Consider the following 15,857-nt stretch of genomic DNA (forward strand, 5'->3'; position numbering starts at 1 on the left):
AACTCTAAATAAAATATAAAAGGGGGTTGGGACGTGGCTCAGTGGCCAAGTGCCCCTGCGTTTGATCCCTGGTACCACCTCTCCACAAAGTTTTAAAACACTAAGATGCTGATAGTGGTGCAAATGAAGTAGAATTTCTTTTCTTTTTTTGGTAATGGGGATTGAACCCAGGAGCACTTAACTACTGAGTCATATCCTTAGCCCTTTTTAATATTTTATTTTGAGATAGGGTCTCACTGAGTTGACTGAGTTGCTTAGGGCCTCACTAAATTGCTGAGGCTGGCTTTGAACTTGTGATCTTCTTCTCAGTCTCTAAGCTGATAGGATTATAGGCACGTGGAATAAGATTTTAATTCCTTTGTACTGTGGTTATAGAACCTTTTATTTTGGCATTTGTTAAATTTCGCACACTCATACAGGAATACCTACAAAATTTCTGAAATTATATAACTTGGAGACAGACACACACACATATACATAAAATATATAAAATATGCATACACATATATATAAAATTTGGATGTGTATATATATCTAGAGTAATCCAACTCTGACAAGATCACAGATGATTTTTTTTTTCTGGCTAAATAATCTTTCATTTTTCAAGGATTCATGTATCTTACTTATACAATAAATCCTATAAAAAGTTACCAAAGAATACATTCTAAGAATACTTGAATAGATGTAAAACACTTATTATATATTTCAGCTAGGAATCATTCTTCAATTGTCCTATTTTCAATTTACTTCTCTTAGCCATAATTTAATTATGGCTTCATTCCCATGTTTATTATAATTTAATAGAAACTCATCTCCAGAAGGAACAACTTGGCAGTCTTGTAGGATTTCTAAAAATTCTGAAATAATATCTGAGCCCAGACTTGTTTAAAGGCCACTAGTGCTCTAAATGGAAGTCTGGAGCACAACGAAATGCTCTTATTTACTGAGCTGGTGACACTTGGTCTCATACATACATACTCTTGTCTTGGTTGAAATGTTTTAGAGAACAGTTTAAGGCAACTAAACTCCACTACTGGGTGGTGAATGACTGTTACACCCATTCATACTCATTGATAAAGCTCCCTATTATAATTAAGATCTCTCATGGCTCTAATCTTTTTTTTTTTTTAAACATATCTTTATTTACTTATTTGTTTTTTTACATGGTGCTTTAGGATCGAACCCATTGCCTCACACGTGCAAGTCAGGTGCTCTACCACTGAGCTACAGCCCCAGCCCCTTGCTCTAATCTTAACATTATTTTAAAAAACATTTCATTTAGTGACTGAGGCACAGAGTGTCAGGGTAGGAGATAGGCTAAGAATACCTGCAACTGGGCTGACTCAGATTTAGAAAGGTTCACAAGAAAACAGCAGTAATTGTTCTCCTGAAATTTAAGTATTTAAACTAACAGTGAATAAAATGCCACTGGCATTAACAACCTAGTGATGAGGCCATGGGTAAAATGCCATGAGGATGAAATGCTGTCCATGGTTTCATGAACTGGTCTCCCAGGTGACAGGTGATGCAGTGAACACAGGGCATGCAACTAGGAAGCCGATCTAGTTTTCACTCTTGGTTCTACCCCCTACTCCTTTGTGGGTCCTCAGCCAAGTCACTTTACTCCCAGGGGCACCTCAGTTTCCTCATTTGTTAAATAAGAGAGATGAGACAATTTGCCGCTTGTACCCTGGCCGAGTCTGCCTTCCAACACATTTCCAGGTGACTTTGACCCTGCTCCTGATGAGGACTATCTTAGTTTGAAGTGTCCCTATGAGCTCTCAGAAACCACATTTCTAAGTTGCTGCTAAAAAAGGCACCAGGGAATTTTTAGGCCAGGCTAGGGAACATTTGGTCCTAGTGGACCTTATGGGGGTGACCAGGGTATGACTCTCACCAACGCTCTTCATGCAGCTCCCAATCTTTGTGCTGACACGCAGGAACTTGCTGAGGTCCCAGCGAGGAATCTTTACCACACAGTAGTCCAGACTGGGTTCAAAGGCTGCTGTTCCCCCTGTAACAGAGTTCCTGGGGACCAGCAAGTAGGGTTGCCAGACAGAGAAAAGTATACAGGACAGGGTGAGCTTCCAGATAGCTCTGACCCACACATCTAGACCAATATCCTTTTCATAGTCCTTGCCCCATGAATATTTTCTTCAGCTCCCCTGACCCATTTTTGGTAACAGGGATTGATCCCAGAGGTGCTTTTACCATTGACCCACAAGTCCAGCCCTTTCTAAAAAAAATATTTTATTTAGAGACGAGTCTCACTGAATTGCTCAGGGCCTTGTTAAGTTGCTAAGGCTGGCTTTGAACTTGTAATCCTCCTGCATCAGCCTCCCAAGCCACTGGATTACAGGCGTGTACCACTGTGCCCAGCCTCCCTGCCCCCTCTTAACACTAAGATTCCCCCTACCTCATACCTGAGTTCAGGCAGGGGGATGCCCAAAGCTAGCTTGGCTGCCACATAGGCTAGTGGATAGCCTGTGGCCTTACTGGCCAGAGCAGAGCTGCGAGATAGCCTGGCATTCACTTCAATGATGTAATACTGCAATGAGGGAGAACAGAGAAAAAGTTATTGGGTACCCAGCCTAGAAATTCCTGCCTAGAAGAGATCTCAGAAAGGAGAGAGAATAGCTTTTTCATAAGGACAGAGAACAAAGGGCCCTCCCTAAGGCTCAACCTACTAAAGTTGATCCAGGCTCTCAGGATCTACAGGGCCAGAAAACCTCTTAACTGTGAGGCCCAAAGATTACAGAAAGAAGAAGAGATAACAGATACAATGTCAGTTCCAGGGCCTCAGCCTCACCTGTTCAGACTCTGGATTCAAGGCATACTGTACATTGCACTCTCCAACAATCCCCAGGTGCTGGGTCACCTTGATAGCTGTCCGTCGCAGGAGCTGGTACTCTCTGTCATTCAGTGTCTGGCTAGGAGCCACCACTATGGACTCACCAGTGTGGATGCCCAATGGGTCTAAGTTCTCCATATTACATACCTGGGAAGGGGAATGACACAAATGTCACTGTCCAAGGGAATCAGGAGATAGGAGGCTACATCTATGGGGCTATGCCTAACCTGGATCTGAGGAACACAGACATCTCAGAGATCTCAGCCCTGGTCTCTGCTCTTCCAAAAGCTCAGACTGCCTGAGCCAACCCTCCCTCCCCAATCACTCACCGTCACACAGTTGCCATAGGCGTCTCTCACCACCTCATACTCAATCTCCTTCCATCCCTTCAGGGACTTGTCTACCAGCACCTGGCTTGTATGGGCAAAAGCAGGAGCCACAAGAGCTGAGAGCTCCTCCTTGGTGGAGGCAAAGCCGGAGCCTAGACCCCCCAGGGCAAAGGCTGCACGCACCAGCACAGGGTAGCCCAGTCGCTCAGCGGCTGCTTGTGCCTGCAATGAATGGAAGAAATTAATTCATAGGTTATTTTCTGCTTCCCACAGGTTGCCCAGAGCCAGAGAAAATAAGACATAAAGAAAATTACACTACTCTACTACCCAACCAGCTCTCGAACCTGTTCAAGAGAATTTGCTGCCTCGCTGGGGGCCACATGCTCTCCAATCTCTGCCATCCTGGCTGCAAAGGCACGTCGATCCTCAGTCAGCTCAATGGTCTCCACGGGTGTGCCCAGGACCCGGACCCCATATCGAGCTAATACTCCAGCCTTTGTCAGTTCCACACCACAATTCAGGGCTGTCTGGCCCCCAAAAGTCAGCAACACACCATCTGGCCGTTCATTACGTATCACCTGAGGCAAGAAAGAGGAGTCATAGGCCTTTAGACCTTAGGGGTAGAGAGTGACTCAAAGCAGCTTAGGAACCCAGAGTGACCATAAAACCCCCCCATCCACCAAGAGTCCCCACCTCAGTCCAGTCTTACCCCCATCATACCTGGGTTACATAGTGAGGAGTTATGGGAAGAAAATAGACCTTGTCGGCCAGCCCCTGAGAGGTCTGCACTGTGGCAATGTTGGGGTTGATCAGCAATGTCTGGATGTTCTCTTCCTTCAGGGCTTTAATTGCCTAAGAGGACAAGAAGGACCCATCAGCTTCTATTATAGAAGCAAGTCTTGAAATAGTCTTTGGCCAGCATTTCTACTCTTCTTCTTCCCCTCCTTATAATCTCAGTTCCCTAATAACTGATTTCTATCCTTCACCACCTCCTTCTTTCTGTATATCCTCAGACTTCCTCCCTATAATCAACATTACTTCAGTCCTTAAGACTCTATTCACATTTGCAGGTCACATACACTGAAGGGTGCAGATGACTATGACTTACCTGAGAGCCTGAATAGTCAAACTCCCCAGCTTGGCCAATGGAGAGGCCCCCTGAGCCTAGGATCAGAACCTTTCGTGGTGGTGGAAGACCAGAGCCAGGGGCAGGAAGCCCAGCTGGACAGAGGCGCTCGGCCAGCCGTTCTCGAACTGTAGAAACAAATAAAGTCAAGGAATGGCACAGCTTAGTGGGACCCAAGACACCATCTGGATTAGTTCCTTCACTTTCAGAAGAGTTCAGAACAAATCATGCATCTAATGACAGAGAGAGAACCACCAGAACCCAGGACTCATGACTCTGGAGTTCCTAACAGAGGTGACATAAACTGTCTGAGCTTGCTTATCTTCCCACCACTCCCAAACTCCAACAAGTATTTCTGGGGCATGTTGATCTTATGTTTAGGTCCACAATCCAATTCTACTCAGAGTGCTTACCTGTCTGGCCTCCAGGGTTGCCAGCTGCAGCCTCTTTCACAGTTTCCAGAAAGATATCAAAAAGTAATTCCATATCTGAAGGACCTGCTTGGTGCTCTGGGTGAAACTGGACACTGTTGAAGAGATTGGATGCTTTATCACTGGCATGACATCAGCAGCCTCAGAGGTGGGTAGTGGACAGAGGGGACTCAGTTCTACTGCTGGGCTTTACTTTCCCCATCTTCAAAGACCCTAGGGCTTCAAAGCCACACACTTGCCAGTTACCCTGGCAAGACTATACAGGCTCACCTGAAGAATGGCAGGTTGTCATGTACAATGCCTTCATTAGAACCATCATTGGCATTGGTGAAGAGAGGAGCCCAGCCTATGGGCAGGGAGTCTGTTTCCACAGCAAACCCATGGTTCTGGGATGTCAGAAAGCAGCGTCCAGAGCCCACCAACAAGCAGGGCTGGTTATGGCCTCGATTCCCATATCTGGAGATAGAAGCATGTCAAGTCACAGGCCCCTTTCACTCTCTTTCCTTCTGTGCCAAACCTAGCTCTCCTGGCCCTCATTACTTGCTAGCCCCACTCTTGTTCATACACTAACACTCTCTGACTCTCTTCCAGTCCCCAATGTACCCCACGCCCCCCTCATGTTACAATTGTGTCACCTTCCTCTTCTCACAAGTCTCACCTCATCTTGTAGGTCTTAGCCCCAATGGCTAAGGCCAACAATTGGTGTCCCAGGCAGATCCCAAACACAGGTCGGGGATTAGGCTCAGATAAGACACGGCTCAGTGTGGCTACCACACTGGGATAGGAGGCAGGATCACCAGGGCCATTGCTTAGGAAAAGACCATCATACTCTGCAGTGGGCAGAAAAGATATCATTGAACATAGGATTTCAACCAGAAGAGACAAACCACAGCTCTTATCATATGAACAGAAGCCCTGGTGCCTTGTCTTTTTCACTGAGACTATGCTATTTTTACAGGAGTAAAAGTTGCTCCTAGCAACTAGACTGATGGACTGATTTTCCACCCAAGCTCCTGGTCTGAAGCCCTGGGCAGGCCACAGCTACTCACGTTGGCTGTCTAATTTATGGTCCCAGGGAACCACAGTGACCTCAGCCCCACGCTGGCAAAGACATCGAATCTGATTATATTTGAGGCCACAGTCCAAAGCAAGGATCCGAGGGATGCCCCCTGCATTGAATATCTGCGGAGTCTAAGGAATAAAGAGCAACAGTTGGCCGCTATGATCAGCAGGTATAAGGTGTGCCCCCACCAACCCCTACCTTTGAGGTCCCCCTGATTCACCCTCACATATTTATCCCAGTTGTGGGCAGAAAATAACCAACATGCTTCCACTTACAAAATTCTGCTGTCCCTTTGTACCTTAATGGAGACCTCTGGCACCAGGGGCCGGGCATTGGGGTCCAAGAATTGCAGGGCTGAAGGCTCAGTCCCATCCTGGATCAACTTCCCAAGCAGAGACCCTTGTTCCCGCAACTTCTTAGTCAGCTCCCGAGTGTCCACTCCTATAAAAATAGCATAGTCTCAGAGATCACACTCCCCCAACTAAGTCATCCAGGAGCACTTTCATTCCAGAGACCTAAGTCACACACCACTATTTTATGGGCATCAAAATCCTGGTCAAACAGCTGAGGTTGTAGCTTAGTGGTAGGATGCCTGCTTAGCACCTCAGTACCACATAAAAATAAATAAAGGTATTGTGTCCATTTACATTAAAAAAAAAAAAAAAAAACTCCTGATCAAAGGACACTACCATGAAGTATTTGTGCCCTGAATATCACATCTGAATTGAATCACAATTCTAGATCAATCCAATTACAGAAAGTTAATTCCACAAGGAAAAAGGATATGCTAACTTTCACTATAGGAATATAGCCAACAAACTATGGGATATTCCTAGGGAAAAATGACCTGTTTTCCTCAAATATGTTAAAGGTCCATAGATTACATTTAAGTAATAGCAACCAAATGTAGCATATGAACTTTGTTTAGAGCCAAATTCAAATAAACAAATAGTTAAAAGAAATTCCTGACCTGAGGAAATTTTCAACATTATCTGCATATAAGGAATGGATTTTTAAAAAATATAACAGCATTAGTCATTTTTTTTAAAAATTTCTTTCTCGTAGACATTAAACTACTGTAGATGAAATGATATGATGTTTGAGGACTGGGGTTGTGGCTCAGTGTAGAGCACTTGCCTAGCACACATGAGGCACTGGGTTCAATCCTCAGCACCACATAAAAATAAAATATAGGTATTGTGTCCACCTACAACTAAAATATGTGTGTGTGTAAGTTTTAAAAAAGTGATATGATGTTTGAGATTTGCTTTAAAATAACCTAGGGATGGTAACAGTGGTGATGAAATAAGATCAGTCTTGAGTGGATGATTATGGAATTCATTATACTATTCTTTCCTTTGTATAATGGAAATTTTCCATTTGAGTGATAGCTCAGTTTCTTCCCCAAGCCCCAAATGCCAATCTAAACCTTTGACACTTTCTGTCACCTTAGACCTTGGTTCTGAAAGACTTCAGAAACCTTCTGATTCTTTCCATCTAGGCACACTATGCTCTGTTGTGACACACCAGTGACCTGTCACCATACCTTGCAGGCCAGGAATGCCATGCTGCTGCAGCCATTCATGCAGGGTGCAGGTGGCGCTCCAGTGGCTAGGTGTGGGGCAGCACTCTCCCACCACCAGTCCTGCCACATGGATCTTCGAGGATTCGAACCACTACAGACGAAAAGAGGAGAAGGTGAAGAGCTTGGGGCTAACTATCTCCCTACAGCATTTGCCCCCACTGTCTGGCCATAGACCTTCTACTTGACCACACTAGCTGACCTGTCATTCCTTCAATATACCTAGTATTTTATGCTTTTGCACGGATAGTTCCTTTACCAACTTTGCTGTGCACTATAGAAAATACTGAATATACAGGCTCAACATGCCTGATTGCTGAAAATGACAATCTGCTTTTCCCTTATCCAAAATTGAGTTCACAAATCCTCTTTTCTGTGAAGGAATTCCCATTCACCCACTATAGCTTATGCCTCCTTCTAAGATTTCACCTAACACCTTCCCTTCTTGCCATTTACACTGTATTGTGAATATGTATTTATGTCTGACCACACAGTATCAGTTAACAAACATTTACTAAGTGTTCACTAAGTGCAAGCATTTTAATAGATGCTGGGGAAAAGCAGGGAGTACAAAAAGAAGAGGTTCCTATCTTCATGATGTTAATTTCTGATTTAGGGAGCCAGAAACATATAAGTAAATGTTAATTATATAGTGTGATAAAAAAAAATAAGTTGCACAGTACAATACTAGACATCATATTCTTTTCCCACTTTATTAGGGATTATCATTTAAAAAAGTATAACACAACTTTGTTACTCAATAAATAATAACAAAACAAAGTTTTTGTGGGAGGGAGTAGCACACTTAAATCACATTCAGCTCAATGGTAAAGGGTTTAAAGGAAGATGGATTTAATCCACACATGTGCAAGTCCATTTATAGCACACGTGCCACAAAAGTATCAGTGTTAGGCTAAGGTTTTAGGAGGCCTCACTTCCACTGACCCTATCAGGATCTCAATTTTGCAGTTTTATAAACTCAATTTTGTCAGTGTGTCCACAGCTGATAAAGTTGATGACTGACATATGTTAACCAAATTCACAAGATATTGCATTATAAACTAGAATTCAGTGGTTTAAAGGTTTATAATGAAGAAGGGTTCTTTTCAGGAATAACAATGAGAGTATCTCTTATTCAGTGCTCCCTTTTGCCAGGAGAGCAAATCAAGAATCAAAGGCTCAGCAAGCCTAGAATCAGGCCAAAGTAAGTTTTGAGGAATAATGAATCTAGGCTATGGTGACTTCCACTATTACCTAACTGCTATGTGTTGGTTCTTTTTTTTTTTACTTGAACTCTCAGAGGGCAACTTAGTTTCCAAATTCCAAGGAGAAAGACTAGGGAAATCTCACTCTAGCAGGAGACTCAATTTTATAATTTAGAATAAAAACACTTGAAAAGTAGAAAATGAGAAAAGGCAATGTAAGAAGTCTAAAGGATAATAATCAATGTCACTGGTTTTGTAGGTAAACTAGTACCCACTGTCACCCAGAAAGGCATGACCCTTTCCAATCTCCTATTAATTTATGTAATGCCGGAGCCCAGCTCTCCTCACATGATTCTACTGTTATAAATCCTTTGCTGGTTCCTTAAAAAATTAAGCTCAAATTGGTTTGGCTTCAAGCCCTCCAGACTCACTACAACCTATCTGCAGGACTTTTATTTCTGCATTCCTAGCTATTTGGACAACTGTTCTCCCAAACCTTTGCCACTTTCCTGGCTCCATGCCTTCACTACAGACAAAATATTGCACTCTGGGCTTCTCCAGGTACTTAACAACCCCTACCTACAGTTGTCTTAGTATTTACCGCTTCAACGGGTATCTTTGTTCTTTCCAGGATGCCTAGCAGGGTGTCAATGTCGTCACTTCACCAACAACTACTGATTTGAAAAGAAATGTAGAGAGAAAGGATTGGGCGTGGCTACCTTTCGGAGGCCGAACTCATCCACTTCATCTGGGGGGATGCCATAGTTGCCGATCAGAGGATATGTCAGCACTAAGATTTGTGCTTTGTAGGAAGGGTCAGTGAGAGCTTCGGGGTAGCCGACCATGCCGGTTTGAAACACTGCAAAAAGAGGCACGGCTGGACTCTGGCAAGGGCACCCTTCACAACACCGCCAGAGCGGAGGTTACCCTCGTGGAGGCTGCCTTGGTAGTGGGGGGTGAAAGGGCCGGGGCCGTGGCACGGATGGGGATGAGGGAGTGTGTAGGTGGGGCCTGGGCACCGCGGGTTGGGTAGAAGGGCATCTGAGGGGATGCGGTCGGCAGCCCGCCCGGGCTTGCTTACCCACTTCCCCGGCAGTCGACACAGCGGCCCCAAAGGGCCGGCCCCGCAGCACTGACCCGTCCTCCAACACCAGGGCCGCCATGGGAACCGAGCTGAAGCAGGGGTGAACCCAGAGACGCAGGAGGCGCTGCACGCCCCACTGGAACCACGCGAGGGCGGCGCGCCGGAGTCGGTCCACGTGGCTAGCAGCACAGAGCGCTAGAGAGAAGGCGGGCGCCGCGAGGTAAGAGCCCTGGGCGCGCTCCGCGACTGCACGACTGCGGCGGCGCGAGCAGCAGGCAGCGTGAGGGGCGGGGCCGGGCACGTTCGGGGCGGGCTCGAGGTGCGCCCGCGTCGTCCCCGCTGCGCCAAACCAGCGAGACCTGAAAAACCCGGCCTCCACGAAGCTGCCCCCCAAGCAAGAAACACGAAAGACTAGCCGCCTTTCCCTAAAATGTAAAAAAGAAAAAAGAGAGGGAAAAAAAAGGGGAAAAGTTCTTCTTTTTTTTTTTTAATGTTTATTGTAGTTAACAGCACAAATGGGAACTGGTACTGGTTCATTCCTGACTCAAGAGTGTCCAACACTGGTGTAGTGCAATTTTTCTTTTTCCTTCCAAATGCAGCCTCAGACTTAGGAGGGTCCGTTGGTCAATGATGCCCGTCAAGTTAACAAATCTTCCTTGCTGGGCTATATACATCAGGATGATCTTAGGTCAGTAGGAAGCCCTGTGTAGTTCATGAAGTCTTGGCTTTTCGGCGCTGGGTTCCCCAAAGCAAAATGGAGAGGGATAGTGTGGTGGATCCCAGAATCCCAAAGAACATAAATAGTGAGAAGGAGCCCTGTGATTAACCAAAAAAAAAAAATTACACAGCATTCATTGCACAGAGGACTACATCCTAACACCTAGTTCATTCTGGGCAATTCCCCTATAGCTCCTCTTCTCTAGGTAACTGGCATCAGCTTCTTGTGGCTTTCCTTTCAGTGAGGTTCCTGCCCTATGCATTCCTTTTATTACTAATAAGAAGATCAAATCCTCACCTGGTGCATACACTTGTATCCGTGGAAGCCATCAGCACAAACACACTGCAAGAGACCAGGACCATCAACTGCACAAGATCCATTCTCGGGACACATTTCTGGAAGTCAGAAAGAAAGGAGAACATCACTGAATGGCATCAGGTTTATTCCAAAATATGTGCTTTAACTTAGTTCTCAGAATACAAATAATCAGAACATAATAATATTTAAGATCTTTTCTTTCCAAAGAGTTAAAGCCTCAGATCTTCAAACAAAAGACAACTTAAGTATCATTATATTTCTGATCTAAAACAGATAATATAAGGGAGGAAAGGAAATGCTCAGAAGGGTGGAGATAAGACAGCATACCTGGGTCTCCAGTGCTATTGCAAAGGTTCCTTTGCCCTTGGCAGATCTTGTTGTCTTTGTAAGAGATAACTTGTTTCCAGGCATTATTACCCCCAGGACAGCTTATATCTTGTGGCAGTACCCTGAAGACAACATAGGTGATCATAACATGCAGCCTGAGGGGCTGAGGGTGTAACTCTGAGGTAGAGCAAATGCTTAACATGCAAGAGCCATAGATTCAATCCCCAACACCAAAAAGAATAAAATAAAAGAAAGAAGAAAAAGAAAATGTAGCCCAAAGTTATTGAATTTGTAGCATTTGCCCTATCCTGTTACTCACAGAGTCTGGAGCTGGATAAAGCCACGGAAGGTGTTGGCCAAGTTATCCTTGAGAGGGTTTGCTTGAAGGTCTCTGCAAAGCACACACTGTTCAGGAAAGCATCTTTTTCCTGATTATCCAATATTAATATTCATTCACTTTCTAAAGGGTCCATCTCCAAAGATTTTCCTATCAACACTTTATCATATTCACCTTTTGGGCAAGAGGGTACCTAACCACTTACACGATAACAGCAGTATATGCTTGAGGAAAGTTTGGCCCAGGATCCTCCAAAGAACAGTTCTGGAGATCCAATCTGAGGAAATAAAATAATTAGTATAACTATGTATCTTTTTTTTTAATCCAAGGCAAGGTTTGTATTTGATTATGCAGTCCCCCTTTCAGCTAATGATAATTGAATACAATTGTTTAGAGCCACAGACTAGGTGTTGTGGTAGACATTTCAATCATGCATTATCTGATACAATCAATACTAGCTATATGTAGTTACTTTAATTTAGTCTAAAAATTCAGTGTTTCATTTGCATTAGTCACATTTCAAAGTGCATGTGAAATAACCACCTTAGTGGCTATGTTTTGTTTAGTACAGATTAGAACATTTCCATTATCACAGAATATTCTATTGGACCAAACTGTTCTAATACTTTTTTCTATGCACTGTGCAAATATTGGAAGAAATTTTGTTCTTGTTTAGATTAGTGAATCTTATATCGATTCTCAGATCCACAGAAAACATTTAAATTAAAAAAAAATGTATCACATACAGTTTTTTTTCCAAGTGCAATTTCTATTACCGACGGATTCTAAACTCCTGGACATTAAACTCCATGACATGCTATTTTTTCTTCACTATCTATTGTTTTCCAGTCCTTTATTTTACAAACATTTACTGAGTGCCATGTGCAGTGGTGAACACCTGTAATCCCAGCATCTTGAGAGACTGAGGCAGGAGTACCACAAGCTTGAGGCCAAAGGTATAATTTAATGAGATGTGTAAAATAAGCAGGATTGGGGATGTAATGTAGTGACATAGCTCCCCTGGGTTCAATCACCAGTTCCGGGGGGAAAATTTACTGAGTAACTACAAATGCAAAAATTAGGAGAGGATAAAATATATATAACACAGTATCTTAGTCTTCAAGTGGATTACAATGTAGTAGGGGAACAAGAGCATAACTTAAAAAAAAACTAAAAATGAATACATTAAATTACAATATGAAAGAAATCATAGGAGACCATATACAGAAATTCGAATGGTATAAACACTAAGTGTTACAAGGGAAAAGATATTACTCTGGGATGTGGTAGTAGGGAGCATTCACAAAGGATGTTGGAATTTAAGTATTGCTATGTCCTAACTTGGTGGAGGAATGCAATTTTAGTTATGGAAAGAGGCATGAAGAAACAAACAAAAATGGAATGCCTTTGGGGAGGAGGCAAGTCTGGCTGGAGCTAGACCTTATGGAGGGTTTGAGTGGGCAAGTAATTTAAATGATGGACAAACAGGTTGGGACTAGTTATGGTAGTTCATATTTCAACTGTATCCTGTGGGCAAGAAATAGTTACACATACAATATGAAGGCAAGAGAATGATAATGAAAAAAAATTGGCTTTCAGAAAGTTTAACACAGGAAGTATTTAGGTAGATTAGGGAAAGAAGAGAACGAGAGCAAGGCATGACATTTTCCAATTTGAAGTTTAGAGTGTACCCAGGAAGAAATGTTTAATAGGTTAGAGATACCCACATGTACCTGGAGCTTGAAGAAGTCAAAGGTCACTAAAAGATACCTAATTTGGGGAGAGATTTGCATGATGGTTATAGTTGAAACCATTAGGAATAGGCAGATTCTTGGGCAGGATGGCACATATCTATAATCCCCACACATTGGGAGGCTGAGGCAGGAGGATCAAGAGTTCAAAGCCAGCCTCAGCAATTTACCATGGCCCTAAGCATCTCTGTGACATCCTGCCTCTAAATAAAATAAAAAATATGGCTAGAGATGTGGCTTAGTGGTTGAGTGCCCCTGAGTTCAATCCCCCATACCCTCCCCTAAAAAAAAAGAAAGATAAAGGGAGAAAGGCAGCCAGGCCAAGGAGTGAATCTGAGGGGTTAACCTGAAAAAAGGGCCAGGAAGAGGAATTTGTCGTAAAGAAAAAATGAATTAATCAGAAAAGGAAGAAAAGCCTTATTAGTGCAGTGTCTTGGAGAATAAGGGGAGAATCTCTTCCAGACACACAGTAAATAACCCAAGTCTTGATAATAAACAAAAGAACAAAGCTCTTTTCAAAATGGTGCCATAAAAGCCCTTTTTTGGTACCAAAGGGACTTAACCATTGAGTCACATCAGCAGCATCCCCCCCCTCCCCGCCTTTTTATATTTTAGCTAGAGACAGGGTATCGCTTAGTTGCTTAGTGCCTTGCTTTTTGCTGAGTCTGGCTATGAACTCTCGATCCTCCTGTCTCAGCCTCCTGAGCCGCTGGGATAACAGACATTCACCACTGAGCCCAGCATAAAAGCCTATTTTTAAAAAGGCCCAAACTATGACTTTTAAGCAGTTTCATCCAGGAAGCACAGGATTGTTTACCTAGCCAAAAACGCTATAACAAATTTAAAAGTTTGAGGATCATGGTTTAGATGCCTCCGGTTAGGCACCAATATTTATCCCAAAACCCAATCTGGCAAGGATTGTAGATTTAGGTCTGAAACTCTTTTCCGGTGTCCAAGGATGTCTTCTACTCCCTCACCCCAAGATGGTGCCCTTTTGATTCAGGCAGCAGCGGGCCTGCAGCATTAGCTCCGGAGTCTGCTTACAGTAAAGGGCCACGTTTGACAAATTTTGCACACTCCCCGGACACTGGGTACATATCTGCAGAAGAGAAAGAAACCTTATTAGGGTTGTAGAAAGAAAAGCCAAGAGAACAAACAAGGATCAAGAATTCACTGCCAGTACACCTCTCCAGAATTCCTCTAATGCAGGGGAGATGGCTCATGTCATATCTTTTTATCAGGCTGGACTAGGAGATGCCATTTCTTCTCCTAAAGCTGGGCGCTGAACGAGTGAGTCAGATTTTCAATACCAGTCTTCACAGAGGAAAGATCTTTAACTTCGAGGATTACTACACAAGGTTTTTACTATGGTCTCTCCAGAGACTTCGCATCTTGGCAGACCCAGTTTAGCCGAGCGTAAAAGGACTGCAGGAACACAAAGAACTCGTCAAGCATTACAGAAAGAATAGTCCTATCACCGCACCACGCACGGCATTCGTGACTGGACAGCTTGCAAAAGAGTCATAGGACTCATCCGCACGAAGAATTTAAAACTATTCAAAGGCTGAGGAGAGAGGAGGTCGAATTTCATAGGTCTTTGAATGTGGGCAGGGCGAGGGCGCGGAGGCCTGGGCAACGTGAGTACTGTGAGTACTCGGGAGTAGGATCCGTCTGGGGTATTCCTGGGACAAGGATCTGGAGGCCTCGAGGAGGAAATCCGAGCTTGAGCCGGCAGAGGGAGGGGAGAACCGCGGGCAAGCGCGACACACAGAGGGTCAACAAACCCTACTTCAGCCCGGCTTCAATTTGCTTCTGTACCTCGGGTAGCGCCAGAGCCCTTTCCACGCCCAGAGAGAGGAGCAGGGCCATAGCCCTGGAAACCAGGCTTGCACCACTACTAGGAACGATAGGCGCCATTTTCCGCCCTCTCCGACCTCCTTGACAGCTCGCGAGAGCAGCGCGGGGCCCCGCCTCCGGAGCACCACCCCCTTCTAGTGCAATCGCCTCGGGGCGTGGCTTAGTCGGACAGGTCCAGTCGCCGAGGGGCGGACATCACTACGAGGTCCGTGCTAGTTTCGGTGCGCTCCAGTGCTCATTCGGGGTGGACAGACCCACCCGCCTTTTCATTTTCCCCTTTGGCATACGCCCCTGTAGCCGCTCAGCTCCCCTGAGCCGACTGCAGACTCCCTCCGGCCCGCGTTCTGCTAGTCCAGATGCCAAGGTTGCGCCTCCGTAGCGATTCGGGCCTCTCCATCCGCCCTCAGTAAACATGGCGGCACAGCGGCTGGGGCGGGCAGGGGGCGGGGCCCCGCTGTCACCCGGCCTGGGCGCTGCGGGCCCAGCCCTCCAGCAATCCACGTGTGGAGACCCGGCAGGTGGGCTGGGCCGGGCCGGAGTGGGCGGGGGCGAAGAGGCTGGGCAGAACAGTTTCTGGGCGGACGAGGAGGGACTGGTAGGGGCGGAGCGGACTGTCCCTAAGCGTGGGGACTGGAGGTCTGAAGTGCCAGCAGTTAAGAGGTGAGCTCGGCACGTGTGGAGGGCAGGGGAAAACCGGGAAAGAAAGAGGGTAAGGGTGATGGAGGAGCGGAGGGCGAAGGGCAAATACGGGTGGGAGGACACGAGCCTGGGAACGCCCCGGGCGCCAAGTCGCCTTCACCTCAGTCCTGAGACCGCGCGGCGTCCCAGAGCGTAGCGAGGAGGTTGGGGCAACACANTAGCACACATGAGGCACTGGG

At 45.2% G+C, this 15,857-nt stretch overlaps 2 protein-coding genes and 1 long non-coding RNA gene across 5 annotated transcripts in view; 1 reads left to right on the top strand and 2 right to left on the bottom strand.

Annotated features, from left to right (window-relative positions):
* Positions 1–9,804, bottom strand: part of Cad (carbamoyl-phosphate synthetase 2, aspartate transcarbamylase, and dihydroorotase) — a 22,718-nt gene extending 12,914 nt beyond the window's left edge. For both annotated transcript variants that reach the window (XM_015479866.2, XM_015479865.2), the window contains exons 1-15: positions 9,669–9,804; positions 9,307–9,446; positions 7,347–7,476; positions 6,099–6,241; positions 5,787–5,928; positions 5,396–5,567; positions 5,008–5,193; positions 4,720–4,832; positions 4,289–4,434; positions 3,901–4,032; positions 3,525–3,758; positions 3,181–3,402; positions 2,810–2,998; positions 2,424–2,548; positions 1,898–2,028 (exon numbers count right to left, since the gene is read on the bottom strand). In XM_015479866.2, the coding sequence (XP_015335352.1) occupies positions 1,898–2,028; positions 2,424–2,548; positions 2,810–2,998; positions 3,181–3,402; positions 3,525–3,758; positions 3,901–4,032; positions 4,289–4,434; positions 4,720–4,832; positions 5,008–5,193; positions 5,396–5,567; positions 5,787–5,928; positions 6,099–6,241; positions 7,347–7,476; positions 9,307–9,446; positions 9,669–9,750 (2,287 nt within the window). In that variant the 5' untranslated portion in view covers positions 9,751–9,804. The remainder of the gene's footprint in view (positions 1–1,897; positions 2,029–2,423; positions 2,549–2,809; positions 2,999–3,180; positions 3,403–3,524; positions 3,759–3,900; positions 4,033–4,288; positions 4,435–4,719; positions 4,833–5,007; positions 5,194–5,395; positions 5,568–5,786; positions 5,929–6,098; positions 6,242–7,346; positions 7,477–9,306; positions 9,447–9,668) is intronic.
* Positions 9,324–12,191, top strand: LOC125617223. Its single transcript, XR_007348146.1, has 3 exons — positions 9,324–9,533; positions 9,742–9,891; positions 10,631–12,191. It is a non-coding gene; the product is annotated as an uncharacterized LOC125617223 (long non-coding RNA).
* Positions 10,208–15,408, bottom strand: Atraid (all-trans retinoic acid induced differentiation factor). Of its 2 annotated transcripts, none has more exons than XM_048804658.1 (7): positions 15,271–15,408; positions 14,100–14,221; positions 11,577–11,648; positions 11,354–11,425; positions 11,035–11,156; positions 10,687–10,784; positions 10,208–10,487 (listed from the first exon to the last, which is right to left on the bottom strand). In XM_048804658.1, exons 1-7 carry the CDS (start codon positions 15,391–15,393, stop codon positions 10,383–10,385), a joined length of 714 nt encoding a protein of 237 aa, XP_048660615.1. In that variant the 5' UTR covers positions 15,394–15,408; the 3' UTR covers positions 10,208–10,382. The 2 variants fall into 2 exon arrangements, with proteins under 2 accessions (XP_048660615.1, XP_015335353.1); XM_015479867.2 differs by lacking the exon at positions 15,271–15,408 and adding an exon at positions 14,941–15,170.
* Positions 15,409–15,857: the final 449 nt, after the last annotated feature.

Source organism: Marmota marmota, unplaced genomic scaffold, assembly GCF_001458135.2.
Source record: "Marmota marmota marmota unplaced genomic scaffold, marMar, whole genome shotgun sequence".
In the NCBI taxonomy this organism is placed as follows: Eukaryota; Metazoa; Chordata; class Mammalia; order Rodentia; family Sciuridae; genus Marmota; species Marmota marmota.

Bases quoted from the DNA above. Each gene is read 5' to 3' on its own strand.
- Atraid (XM_048804658.1), bottom strand. From the start codon at position 15,393: ATGTTTACTGAGGGCGGATGGAGAGGCCCGAATCGCTACGGAGGCGCA. The intron at 14,222-15,270 runs GGGCGTATGCCA...TCTCTTCTGCAG, and splicing joins GGGGAGCTGAGCGGCTACAG to ATATGTACCCAGTGTCCGGG. The intron at 11,426-11,576 runs GTAAGTGGTTAG...TGTGCTTTGCAG, and splicing joins GCATATACTGCTGTTATCGT to AGACCTTCAAGCAAACCCTC.